Source organism: Acipenser ruthenus, chromosome 7, assembly GCF_902713425.1.
Source record: "Acipenser ruthenus chromosome 7, fAciRut3.2 maternal haplotype, whole genome shotgun sequence".
Classification (NCBI taxonomy): Eukaryota; Metazoa; Chordata; class Actinopteri; order Acipenseriformes; family Acipenseridae; genus Acipenser; species Acipenser ruthenus.
In genome coordinates, this window is record NC_081195.1 from 21525670 (window position 1) to 21539169 (window position 13500).

At 48.0% G+C, this 13500-nt stretch overlaps 1 protein-coding gene across 1 annotated transcript; it reads left to right on the forward strand.

Annotated features, from left to right (window-relative positions):
* The first annotated feature begins 786 nt into the window (after nucleotides 1-786).
* On the forward strand, nucleotides 787-12995 carry LOC117414905 (inositol-tetrakisphosphate 1-kinase-like). Its single transcript, XM_059026602.1, has 10 exons — nucleotides 787-4582; nucleotides 5502-5526; nucleotides 6573-6695; nucleotides 6838-6955; nucleotides 7065-7163; nucleotides 7329-7369; nucleotides 10201-10366; nucleotides 10858-10925; nucleotides 11010-11172; nucleotides 11385-12995. Exons 1-10 carry the CDS (start codon nucleotides 4494-4496, stop codon nucleotides 11594-11596), a joined length of 1104 nt encoding a protein of 367 aa, XP_058882585.1. The 5' UTR covers nucleotides 787-4493; the 3' UTR covers nucleotides 11597-12995.
* Nucleotides 12996-13500: the final 505 nt, after the last annotated feature.

The window sequence follows — 13500 nt, forward strand, 5'->3', positions numbered from 1 at the left end:
GTGTGAGGGGCGGGTCGTGGGAGAGGGATTGATGAGGGGCAGGCTGTGGTGTGAGGGGCGGGTTGTGGGAGAGGGATTGAGGAGAGGGGCGGGTCGTGGGAGAGGGATTGAGGAGAGGGGCAGGTCATGGGAGAGGGATTGAGGAGAGGGGCGGGTCGTGGTGTGAGGGGCGGGTTGTGGGAGAGGGATTGGGGAGAGGGGCGGGTCGTGGGAGAGGGATTGAGGAGAGGGGCAGGTCGTGGTGTGAGGGGCGGGTCGTGGGAGAGGGATTGATGAGGGGCGGGCTGTGGTGTGAGGGGCGGGTTGTGGGAGAGGGATTGAGGAGAGGGGCGGGTCGTGGGAGAGGGATTGAGGAGAGGGGCGGGTTGTGGGAGAGGGATTGGGGAGAGGGGCGGGTCGTGGGAGAGGGATTGAGGAGAGGGGCGGGCTGTGGGAGAGGGATTGGGGAGAGGGGCGGGTCGTGGGAGAGGGATTGAGGAGAGGGGCGGGCTGTGGGAGAGGGATTGGGGAGAGGGGCGGGTCGTGGGAGAGGGATTGAGGAGAGGGGCAGGTCATGGGAGAGGGATTGAGGAGAGGGTCGTGGGAGAGGGATTGAGGAGAGGGGCAGGTCATGGGAGAGGGATTGAGGAGAGGGGCGGGTCGTGGGAGAGGGATTGAGGAGAGGGGCGGGTCGTGGTGTGAGGGATTGAGGAGAGGGGCGGGCTGTGGTGTGAGGGGCGGGTCGTGGTGTGAGGGATTGGGGAGAGGGGCGGGTCGTGGGAGAGGGATTGGGGAGAGGGGCGGGTCGTGGGAGAGGGATTGAGGAGAGGGGCGGGTCGTGGTGTGGAATGTGTTGACAGTGGAGTGAAGCTGAGGGATATTGCTTTGAGGAATTCATGCTGGGTTCTGGGAGTAGTTGTTGGGTCAAGTGGTTCTGTCGGTTTTTTTTAATTTCCTGCAGCCCAGTAAATTCTAGCAAATCGGACCCCAGACTTTATTAGGTAGAAAAGGGTACTGCAGAAAAAAAAATCCTGTTTTTTAAAAATCCTAATTCTTTTACACGAATATCTACCAGCCTGCCAGGTCGGAGGTCAATTCAGTGAAGAGAAAATTAAAATAACAGGTCGATGGCATCAGTTAAAAAAAAAAAAAAAAAAAAAGCTCCAAAAAATGACAAAACAAGCTTGTCGTTAAGACAACGGCACTGAATGGCTCCAAATGAAATGTATTTTTATTTTTTATTAAGAACCTCTGTGCTGACTAAGTTAAGGGAGATAGAAGCTAAACCAATGTAATTCAAATTCTGCTTCATCTTTAAAATCATATTTAAAATAAAAACTATAAATTGTGTACGTGGCTGGACTGGTTTATTATTATTCTAATAATGGTTGTTCTTATTGATATTGCTGCTGTTTTAGGCCTATGTGATTGATCTGTGCATGCCTGTTTATTGTTGGTAAAGATCTTAGCGAATCAGGGATGAATGTTTGAGATGCACATCCTGTCTCTAGTGCAGTAGCGTCGCAGCTTGATTGAAGGCTGTGTCTTCAGTGGACAGAGTGAACTGCCTGCATTCCGAGCGTGGAAATTAATCCAGAACAATAAAAACAGTGAAATCCTGTTCCCGCACTTCGTCTGTGTTCTGCATGCCGGGAGCTGGGGGTGCAACAAAGTCAACATCCAATAGTAACTTCATATTCACTCGCTCACTAATGATCAAGCCATTACCCACACACGTGACACCCCTGCACAGCAGTGTGATCCATTCCTGATTTCAATAGGAGACACAGACACACACACACACACACACACACATACACACACACACTCTCACACCGAGACACACACACACACACACACACACACTCTCACACCGAGACACACACTCACACTGAGACACAGACACTCTCACACTGAGACACACACTCACACTGAGACACAGACACACACACACACAGACACACACACACAGACAGACAGACACACTCACACTGAGACACACTGACACACACACACACACTCACACTGAGAGACACACACACACACACTGAGACACACAGATTGTGTTGATGTTAGAAATTCAAGTTTGATTTTGTTGTTTTCTTTGCAGGGATGTGTTGGGGAGCTGTCTTGTCTTCTGTGTGTCTAATCCCGTTCTGCTATAGCCACCAGATGAGTCTCAATTTCTTCCTCCCTCTGCAGCCTGTCAGAAATGAACATTATTATTATTTATTATTATTGTTATTATTATTACTTGTTACTTTTACAGTGATTGTTATTTCACTTACACATAAAAAAAAACTGAATTAATAAAAATATAGACCTTTTACAAATTATTATTATTATTATTATTATTATTATAACAACAGTTGAAGCAGGCTTTGTAGGTGAAGGGGGGACTGGGGTCCTACCTGGACTTGGGTTTGTCTGCGGTGACCACGCCCACTTCGGTCTCGCCGGGTCTGGAGTCGAGAGCGAGGACGGAGGAGAGACAGGTGAGTGCCAGCTCACCTGCGGAGGGGGTCAGGGGTCAGCACTCAGCGTTGCTTCGTAAACCTGCCCCGGAGGACTCACAGGCGCACGCAGGTGTTTGCATTGTGCGCAAACGGCGTCGTCTCTGCTTAATCCTTTCACTGAACAGCACGAAATCTACAAGCCAGAGACTGTTGTTTAGCCTCTCTCGCCTCTCCTCTCCCACACTCACCTCGACAGTCACAGACACCGGGTCACACTTGAACAGAACCGGTCGAAGTGGTCGTCAGAATCATACCTGAAAGAGAGACAGCGTTTAAATTGGCTGACAGAGATTGCATGCTTTAAAGTGTTCGTTAATATTATTATTATTTTGATTTTTTTTTCCCCCAAAGAAAAACATTAATTGGTAGGCTACTGTACTTAAAATTAATCGGTTAAAATGGAATGAGTCTCGTGTATTTATGTATCTTTTTAAGATTAGAAAGTGAAAAACGCCGGTCGCTTTAAGTTTGTATTTTTTAATTAGAATATACACAAACGTAGTTTCATAATTTCCTTACAGTATATAAATAATGCAATTGTATACATTATTATGAGTTATCGTGTATTTTCTACATAAAATTAAGTCTCAAATGATGAGGGTAGCGTGCTGTTACTGAGTTCTCTCTTTACCGGCTGTACGAGTCATAGCGATTATTATTATTATTATTATTATTATTATTATTATTATTATTTTCTAGCATTACGATTGTGCTCGGATTAATCTGTTGTGAACCTTTCGAAAGTTCTTCCATTAATAAAGTGGATTTATTTGTTTTACACCGGATTTCATGTGGCTCATTTCTGAAAAGGATCCAAACACCGTTGAAGGTCTGGGGTTCAGCCTCCAGATATACGGTTATACTATGCATTTACCATGTGTTTTTTTTTTTTTTTTTAAATATGCTTTCCCAGACCTCTCTGTGTTTTGCAATGCTTCCCTATGCTTTACCAGACCTCTCTGTGCTTTACAATGCTTCCCTATGCTTTACCATCCCTCTCTGTGCTTTACAATGCTTCCCTATGCTTTACCAGACCTCTCTGTGCTTTACAATGCTTCCCTATGCTTTACCAGACCTCTCTGTGCTTTACAATGCTTCCCTATGCTTTACCAGACCTCTCTGTGCTTTACAATGCTTCCCTATGCTTTACCAGACCTCTCTGTGCTTTACAATGCTTCCATATGCTTTACCAGACCTCTCTGTGCTTTACAATGCTTCCATATGCTTTACCAGACCTCTCTGTGCTTTACAATGCTTCCCTATGCTTTACCAGACCTCTCTGTGCTTTACAATGCTTCCCTATGCTTTACCAGACCTCTCTGTGCTTTACAATGCTTCCCTGTGCTTTACCAGAGCTCTCTGTGCTTTACAATGCTTCCCTATGCTTTACCAGACCTCTCTGTGTTTTACAATGCTTCCCTATGCTTTACCAGACCTCTCTGTGCTTTACAATGCTTCCCTGTGCTTTACCAGAGCTCTCTGTGCTTTACAATGCTTCCCTATGCTTTACCAGACCTCTCTGTGCTTTACAATGCTTCCCTATGCTTTATTAAGTTTACTTTTTTTACACGCAGTTGCTTAGTGAGTGCAAAACAAATAACAAGGAAACGTATCAATCTATAAATCACCCGATAAGCCGAAAGCAGCGAAGCCTGTGGTTTTTTTTGCTCAGAGCTGGCGGTGAAACTGAACCCCCATGTTCGCTATTTTGGCTCCGTTTGCCGTGTCCTTTAGTACTAATTGATGTTCCGTCGTGGAGCCGGAATGGCGGCGCGTAGCGCTCTGCTCTGTGAACTCTTCTGATACAAAGTTTACCGGAGTGGCACATCAGGTGAGTCACGTCACGCCCCTGAGTTGTTGATAAAGTCTAATAAAAACCCGACCGTTCCTTTCTGTGTGTCTTACGAGGAGCAAGAGGAGACCAGGAGCTGACTGTCTCCACTGAAATACATGGCATTACCTTTACATTGAAATAAAACACAGTAACAAAGTGTTACAATGCAGACGCGGAGGGGAAGAGTCGGGTTTTGCTTGAATGACAAGAAAAGGAAGAGGATGAATCTAGTGGTTTTTGCAGAACTTTGCAGGTTAGTGTGGCTAATAAAAGTATGTATTATTATTGTTTTTATTACTACTGTAGTAGTAGTAGTAGTCGTAAGATCACAACATTTATTTAAAACCTTGTATGGTGCAATCTGCCCTGCAGTAGGAATTTAGTAGTTTTAGTATCAATAAACACTTTTGCCAGTAATGCTAAATGCAGCTGTAGCATCTCCTTCACAATCATGTCCCGTGTAATATATAATTCCAGATTGATTAATTAAACAATCTGTACACAGGCTGCTTTATCAGAGAGAGCTTGGATACCTGGCAGGTATGATTTAGCACTGTAGGGCCCCCCTCTCTTCCAGTAACAGTGCCTGACTGAGATCCTGTTTGTCTTGAGTGTGAGCAGAGAAACCCAATCGAGAAGGTGTGTGCGTGTGAATGTGAGGGTGGAGGGGCTTGTCATTCCTGCGTCTCGTTGCGCCCCACCCTGCAGCACTCCCACAGCAGGAATGGAGCAGTTCAGTTCACCACTCATTAATGAGACCCGTCCCCTGGGACTCTTAGCGTGTGATCAGGAGGGTGCCTCCTCCCTCATCGACGTGCTCCATCGATCCGTGGGAGGCTGTGGTTGGTACGGGCTGGGCTGTTCCAGGTGATGTCACTCACTCCAAACACCCACCCGCTCCATAACCTGCTTTTATGACACAAATAACTCCAGTGTTGTTGCTCGCTGGCAGCCTGCCAAGTGCTAGGAGTGGTTTGTGAAACTGGCCCCCAGCTTTCTTTATGGGGAGAGGGGTAGAGGAAGGGAAGGGGGGGTAGTTCAGTCTTCATTACCACCTGTCCCTCTTCTCTTGTCCCAGCGCCAGTTGAGGTTAAAACCAGCTCCTTGTACCTGGTGTCTAACACTCTCTCTCTCTCTCTCTCGCTCTCTCTCTCGCTCTCTCTCTCTCTCAGGAATCGAGGGATTGAGGTGGTCCAGGTAAGTTACAGGTGAAGTTCTATGTGTGACTGTGTTTCTCAGTGTGTGTGTGTGTGTCTGTGTGACTGTGTTTCTCAGTGTGTGTGTGTGTGTGTGTGTCTCTGTGCTTGTTTCTCAGTGTGTGTGTGTGTGTGTGTCTGTGCTTGTTTCTCAGTGTGTGTGTGTCTCTGTGCTTGTTTCTCAGTGTGTGTGTGTGTGTCTCTGTGCTTGTTTCTCAGTGTGTGTGTGTCTCTGTGCTTGTTTCTCAGTGTGTGTGTGTGTGTATGTGTGTCTCTGTGCTTGTTTCTCAGTGTGTGTGTGTCTCTGTGCTTGTTTCTCAGTGTGTGTGTCTGTGTCTCTGTGCTTGTTTCTCAGTGTGTGTGTGTGTCTCTGTGCTTGTTTCTCAGTGTGTGTGTGTCTCTGTGCTTGTTTCTCAGTGTGTGTGTGTCTCTGCTTGTTTCTCAGTGTATCAGTGTGAGTGTGCTTGTCACTGTCCTGCTGTCTGTAGCAGCTGGTATTCAGTCTGTCAGCAGCGCTGCCCAGAGAGGGTCCTGCTGACACCCTACCATTAGCACTGCTAAGAATAATAATATTCTGCTGTTGAGCTATTCAGTCTTATTTGAATCTTGATACCACTCTTTGTGAGGTAACAGTCTGCATTTGCCATAGTTTACTCTGGTTTGTCACGTTTATTAATATGCTTTACCACACCTCTCTGTGCTTTGTCACACTGTGCTGTATAAGGGAAAGTCTGTTTAGCAGTGATGTCACAATAGGGCTTCCCCAAGCTTTGAATTCAAAGCTCCTCACAGCAACGGCAATGTTTAAACACAAATAAAGTAAATCCCTTTAATCTCTCTCTCTCTCTCTCTCTCTCTCTCTCTCTCTCTCTCTCTCTCTCTCTCTCTCTCTCTCTCTCTCTCTCTCTCTCTCTCTCTCTCTCTCTCTCTCTCTCTCTCTCTCTCTCTCTCTCTCTCTCTCTCTCTCTCTCTCTCTCTCTCTCTCTCTCTCTCTCTCTCTGTGGTGATTCTAATCTGTCTCTCTGACTCCACCCCCTCTTGTTCCAGATCAATCTGAACCAGCCAATCGCTGCGCAGGGCCCCTTCGATGTCATCATCCACAAGCTCTCTGATGTCATGGGGGAGGCGGAGCATGACAGCCAATCACAGCAGCTGCTGGAACGATTCGAGGTGGGCGTGGTTAGAATCGCCCCTCTTACCTTTCCCTTTTCCTTCTCTCTTTTCTCTTCTCTCCCTCTCTTCTCCCTCTCTCTTGTCCCCCTCTCCTCCCTGCCCCTCTCTGTGCCTGTGTTCAGTGGTTTGTGTGTTTCAGAGGTACACTGCGGGACACCCCCACACTGTGCTGCTGGACCCCCTCCCTGCAATGAGACGCCTCCTTGATCGCTTTGCCTCCTACAGGATCATGGAGGGACTGCAGACTGCCATCCCTGGTGAGACACATACCTCTACTCTCCACACTCCACTATCTCTCTCCTCTCCTGTCCTCTCCTCTCCTCCCCTCCGCTGTATCTCAGCACTAACCTGTCTCTCCTCTCCCAGGTGAGTGGATCTGCAGCCCCCCCTACATGGAGATTAACTCGACGGAGCTGAGTGAGAAACAGCTGGACAGAGCTCAGCGCAGCCTGCCCTTCCCTATCAGTGAGTATCACTCTCCCCCTCCCCTCATCAAACACAGTGAGCCAGACCTCTCAGCACCCCTCCCCTTCCCCATCCATGAGTTCAGTACCGAGGACTGGGACTCACAGACACAGTCGCCTCGAGTGCTGGGTTTTATTTAATAACATTTTTTGTCCCCCCCACCAGTTTGCAAAACGCGAGTGGCCCACGGATCGAGCTCTCACAAGGTGAGTGAGTGTGTGACAGAGGGAGTGAGTGTGACAGAGGGAGTGAGTGTGTCAGAGAGGGGGTGAGTGTGTGACAGAGGGAGTGAGTGTGTCAGAGAGGGGGTGAGTGTGTGACAGAGGGAGTGAGTGTGTCAGAGAGGGGGTGAGTGTGACAGAAAGAGAGTGTCAGAGAGTGAGTGTGTCCGAGAGAATGGCTGCAGAGCAGAGCGGGGGAGAGTTCCTTTGCTGATCCCCATACAAAAAAAGAATAACTCAGTTCTGGTTCCACTTAAAAGAAAGCAGCCCAAACTCCCTTCACTTCCCAGCACCAGAATCGGTCCCAGGCAGTGCACTTAAACCAGGTTTACACTCCTACCTGCATCCCTCACCTCCAGAACTAGCATCACTATGCAGGAGAGCCCTGGCACTGAAAAAAATACCACTAGGCTCCGCCCTGGTAGAAAACTACGCCCTCTACTGGAGACAACTGATTAAACACCAAAACAAACTCCACCTCTACAGCTCTCTTAACAGAGAGTACACCCTGGCAGAGAATCTCATTATCATCAAGAACCCCAGAGGCAGTGGCCACAAATTGTCTCTTGAAACGGGCTGCGCAGAGCCCAGTGGAGACCCAGAGAGGAGCGACTGTGGACCCAGAGACACAGTGGAGAGATTGAGACCGAGACCCTGTGGGAGGTACAGAGAGCTGAGAGAGCGATACTCTCTCAGCCTGACAGACAGAATAGAGGGCTTTCTGCTGCAGAGCCAAGAGGAGAAACTGCAGGTCTTCCTGGGGAGAGGAGAGACACATAATAGACTAGCCAGGCTTACAAATGTCATTGTTTTAATGTTAATGTATCTTTGGCAATACTTGATGAACTTGTCAGTGAGAGAGAGGGAGAGAGTGAGTGAGTTTGTGTATGTGAGCGAGGGAGTGTGTGAGAGCGTGTGTGAGAGTGAGAGAGTGAGAGTGTGTGTGAGAGAGAGTGAGTGAGAGAGAGAGAGTGAGTGAGTGAGTGAGTGTGTATGTGAGCGAGGGAGTGTGTGAGAGCATGTGTGAGAGTGAGAGTGTGTGTGAGAGAGAGGGAGTGAGAGAGAGTGAGTGAGTGAGTGAGTGTGTGTATGTGAGCGAGGGAGTGTGTGAGAGCGTGTATGTGAGAGTGAGTGAGTGTGTGTGAGAGCGTGTATGTGAGAGTGAGTGAGTGTGTGTGAGAGCGTGTATGTGAGAGTGAGTGAGTGTGTGTGAGAGCGTGTATGTGAGAGTGAGTGAGTGTGTGTGAGAGTGAGAGAGTGAGTGAGTGTGTATGTGAGCGAGGGAGTGTGTGAGTGTATGAGAGAGAGTGGGTGTGTGAGAGAGAGGGAGTGTGAGTGTGTGAGAGAGAGAGAGTGAGTGAGTGTGTGTGTGTGTGTGAGAGAGGGAGTGTGTGAGAGATGGATTGAGAGAGTGAGTGAGTGAGAGAGAGAGTGAGTGAGTGTGTGTGTGTGTGTGTGTGAGAGAGAGAGGGAGTGTGTGAGAGAGAGTGAGTGTGTGTGTGTGTGTGAGAGAGAGGGAGTGTGTGAGAGATGGATTGAGAGAGAGAGTGAGTGAGTGAGAGAGAGAGAGAGAGAGAGAGAGAGTGAGTGTGTGTGAGAGAGAGTGAATGTGTAGAAGACATTGCCGTTCCAGTTTGGGTGTATTTCCAATCAGTTAAGCTTCAGGTATAAGAACGGGTGTTAAAGTTATTCAAGCTGAACAGGTAAAGCCGGTGCTTAATGATGTAGACTGCAGACTTTTGTTTGTGAAGATCATTGTGAAGCAAAAAAACTATGTTATCCACATGCTGCTGTTTTCATGTTTGTAAGGTTCATTTACTTCTTCAAAATATTTAGTCAGTCTTCTTCAGACAATCTTCAATCAGAACCGTTTCATCCAGGAACAAAGCAAATCCAAAAGACAGTACAGAACGCAATTCCACGCAGCAGCTGCAGGTCAAACCTTGAACAGCAAAGCTGCAGGTGAGACCCCACAGGTCTCGGGAAGGTTTACAAACGTTCATGTACAGGTCAGGTTACACCCCCAGGCAATGGCAATCTTCCACTCCCACCAATAACAGAGCCTGCCCCCGTTCCTGGAGGCGCGCCAGTCGCAACCCTTTCACTTGGCTTGATTGTGGTTCATACCTGTGACTTAAAATCAGCATTTTACATAGAAACAACGATTTGTAAACAAGGGTCATCCGCCCTAGATGAAAAGGGCTCTTTGAAGCGTGCAGATTGTGATCACGCCTCCAAGACAAGCAGGTATCCTGAGCTGCATGCAAATCCACATAGACAGAGCCTACAAATCTTGCACCAGGCTACCAGATGCCTTGCCGAGATAGTCCAGGTAAAATATAAGCCCTGGACAATTAACTGAAGTGCTGTGGACAGCAACCGTGGGTTTTGCTTAACCCTCAATTGACACAAATCAACACAGAGAAAATTATTCCATCTTTGTTTTGTTTGTTTTTTAGTTACTATGTGCACAAACTGATGTAATTGAATCAGTACCCATTAGTAGCAATGCTGCACAGTAATCCACAGCTCCACACGCATTACTGCTGGATTATTTTTATTTTTACCCTTTCATAACGTCGATGAATCAATGCATCGGCTTTTTTGAAAAACGATATCAATGGTGAAAAATTAGGCATCACCCCAGCCTTTGTACAACAGCAATGGGCAGCAACAAAGTGGGCTTTCTAATAAATATAATGGCTCTCGAAACAAAACAGTGGCGTTGGGCCTCATGCCGCCCCCTGGGCAGTCAGGTATTGCTCAACACTGCCCACCGTGTCGAGTCTTATTGCTTACGTATTGTGCTCCTCTAGATGTCTCTGATCTTCGGCCCGGCTGGCCTGTGGGACGCTCGCCCCCCCTGCGTGCTGCAGAGCTTCATCAATCACAGCGCCGTGCTGCACAAGGTCTTCGTGGTGGGGGGGGCTCACTTCACTGTGGAGAGACCCTCGCTCAAGAACTTCCCTCGGGGGCAGTCCGGTGAGTCTGCACCCCCTCTCTCCCTCTCCCTCCCCCTCTCCCTCCCTCTCTCACAGCTCTGCTCTGTGTGTCTGCACTCTCTCCCTCTCTCACAGCTCTGCTGTGTGTCTGCCCTCTCTCACAGATCTGCTCTGTGTGTCTGCCCTCTCTCACAGCTCTGCTCTGTGTGTCTGCCCTCTCTCACAGCTCTGCTCTGTGCGTCTGCCCTCTCTCACAGCTCTGCTCTGTGCGTCTGCCCTCTCTCACAGCTCTGCTCTGTGCGTCTGCCCTCTCTCTCTCCCTCTCTCACAGCTCTGCTCTGTGTGTCTGCCCTCTCTCACAGCTCTGCTCTGTGCGTCTGCCCTCTCTCACAGCTCTGCTCTGTGTGTCTGCCCTCTCTCACATCTCTGCTCTGTGTGTCTGCCTTCTTTCCCTCTCCCTCCCTCTCTCACAACTCTTCTCGGTGTGTCTGCCCTCTCTCCCTCTCTCACAGCTCTGCTATGTGTTTGCAGATAGGAAGACAATCTTCTTCAACAGTCATGACGTGTCCAAGCCGGAGTCCTCCTCACACCTGACTGCGGTGAGTTCTCTCTCTCTCTCTCTCTCTCTCTCTCTCTCTCTGCTGGGAAGCGGACGAGCGCTCTCACTCTCTCTCATTCTCCAGCTGGAAGAGGAGGCCGCTCTTCCCCGCCCCCCCTGCGATGATGTAATTGCCGCCATAGTAACAAAGTTGAGGTCGGAGCTGGGGATGTCCCTTTTCGGAGTGGACGTGATCGTCAACACTGAGACGGGGAGGCACACTGTGATCGACATCAACATCTTCCCAGGTCAGAGCCGCTGCTGGTGCTGCAGTGCATGCTGGTTGTTGTAGTCCCGTATCAAGGCATTCTGGTTCTTGTAGTCCTGTACATTTCCAGGTCAGTGAAGGGCTAGGAGCTGCAGTGCATGCTTGTTATTGTAGTCCTGTATCAAGGCATGCTGGTTCTTGCAGTCCTGCCTCGTGGTGTTTTGGGGTTCACTCTACAGTTTTTCTCCTCAGGGTACGAAGGGGTCCCCCAATTCTTCTCTGCGCTGCTGAACCACATCGAGGCTCTGTTGCAGGAGAAGGGAGGGGCCTGTGAGACCAGGGGCTCACCTGACCATCCAGCAAAGGGAGGGGAGGTGGAGGTGGGGGCATCAGCCATGCCCCCCAGCACTAGCACCCTGATCGAGGGCGTGAGCCTCACTGCAGCACAAAGGAATATCCACTAGAAACTATCCTCAGGGCATCAGATGAAATAGCCACTAGAAACTGTCCTCAGGGCATCAGTTGAAATAGTACTAGAAACTATCCTCAGGGCATCAGATGAAATAGTACTAGAAACTATCCTCAGGGCATCAGATGAAATAGCCACTAGAAACTATCCTCAGGGCATCAGATGAAATAGCCACTAGAAACTGTCCTCAGGGCATCAGATGAAATAGCCACTAGAAACTATCCTCAGGGCATCAGATGAAATAGCCACTAGAAACTGTCCTCAGGGCATCAGATGACATAGCCACTAGAAACTGTCCTCAGGGCATCAGATGAAATAGCCACTAGAAACTGTCCTCAGGGCATCAGATGAAATAGCCACTAGAAACTGTCCTCAGGGCATCAGATGAAATAGCCACTAGAAACTATCCTCAGGGCATCAGATGAAATAGCCACTAGAAACTGTCCTCAGGGCATCAGATGAAATAGCCACTAGAAACTATCCTCAGGGCATCAGATGAAATAGCCACTAGAAACTATCCTCAGGACATCAGATGAAATAGCCACTAGAAACTATCCTCAGGGCATCAGATGAAATAGCCACTAGAAACTATCCTCAGGGCATCAGATGAAATAGCCACTAGAAACTGTCCTCAGGGCATCAGATGACATAGCCACGAGAAACTGTCCTCAGGGCATCAGATGAAATAGCCACTAGAAACTGTCCTCAGGGCATCAGATGATTCTTAAGGGTTAGGTATTGGGTTAGGTATGGGATTTGGGTTAGGTTTTAGGGCTGGGGTTGGGTTGGGTCAGGGTGGGTTGATGTCTGAGAGGTGACGAGCTCAGGAAGTGAAAGGTGGGAGTGCTTGGCAAATGCCCTAGAATCATCTGATGCCCTCAGGACAGTTTCTAGTGGCTCTTCCTCACCGCTGCGAGCCTCACCTCACAGGTTTGACATTAATAAACGGTTCCTCTTCCCTTAGAGCGGCGCGAACAAGTCAGAGGTGAGACTAATTCACACTGTGCTGAGAATCCCTTCAGTCACAGCAGAGTTACCAGGAGTCTGCCTGTTTGCTTGTATATCCGCTTCAGTCAGCGAGTGTAGAATTGTGCCATGTTCAGTTTCCTATCTATGTATCTATTATTAATGCAACTTCTCCAACTCCATAGAGCTGACAACAAATGTTTTAAATTTAAAAAAAAAAAACACAAAAATGAAGAGTTCATGACCAAAGAGGATATATTACTACATGAGGGAGATGATCAGTTACTGATTGTACAAATCTGAGTTTTTTTTTTCCTGAGATTAATATTCTGTTCTGTATATATTTATTACATAGTTTTACAATAATTTTATATAATTTATTAAAGCACTTGTACAAGTTTATTTTTGCTGTTGTTCCATTTGTATCAGTCCTATGGGAGGTTAACATGGTACTGGACAAAAAATTAGAACCACCTGCCATAACACTGTCAACTGGACACTCTGCAAGCGATGTTGTGACTGTGAATTTCAGGGCGTTGTTTCGAGCGCTCCCACGTCTCTCCCCTGGCTTGAGATGCTTGTTTCCTCAGAGACACAGAAGACAGCGAGGCAGCAAGTTTGTTTTTTAAACTGTGCTTTAATAATCCACAAAACAGAGCACACAGCAAGACTACAGAGAGTGTCACTCTTACATACACACACATACCCTCACTCGCACTCAAACACACTCACTCACGCTTACACGCAAACACTCACACTCGCACTCAAACACTCGCACTCAAACACTCACACTCAAACACTCTCACTCAAACACTCGCACTCACACTCACGCTCGCACTCAAACACTCGCACTCAAACACTCTCACTCAAACACTCACACTCTCACTCAAACACTCGCACTCACACTCATGCTCGCACTCAAACACGCACTCA

Bases quoted from the DNA above. Each gene is read 5' to 3' on its own strand.
- LOC117414905 (XM_059026602.1), top strand. From the start codon at position 4,494: ATGCAGACGCGGAGGGGAAGAGTCGGGTTTTGCTTGAATGACAAGAAA. The intron at 7,164-7,328 runs GTGAGTATCACT...CCCCCCCACCAG, and splicing joins CAGCCTGCCCTTCCCTATCA to TTTGCAAAACGCGAGTGGCC. The intron at 10,926-11,009 runs GTGAGTTCTCTC...CTCATTCTCCAG, and splicing joins CCTCCTCACACCTGACTGCG to CTGGAAGAGGAGGCCGCTCT.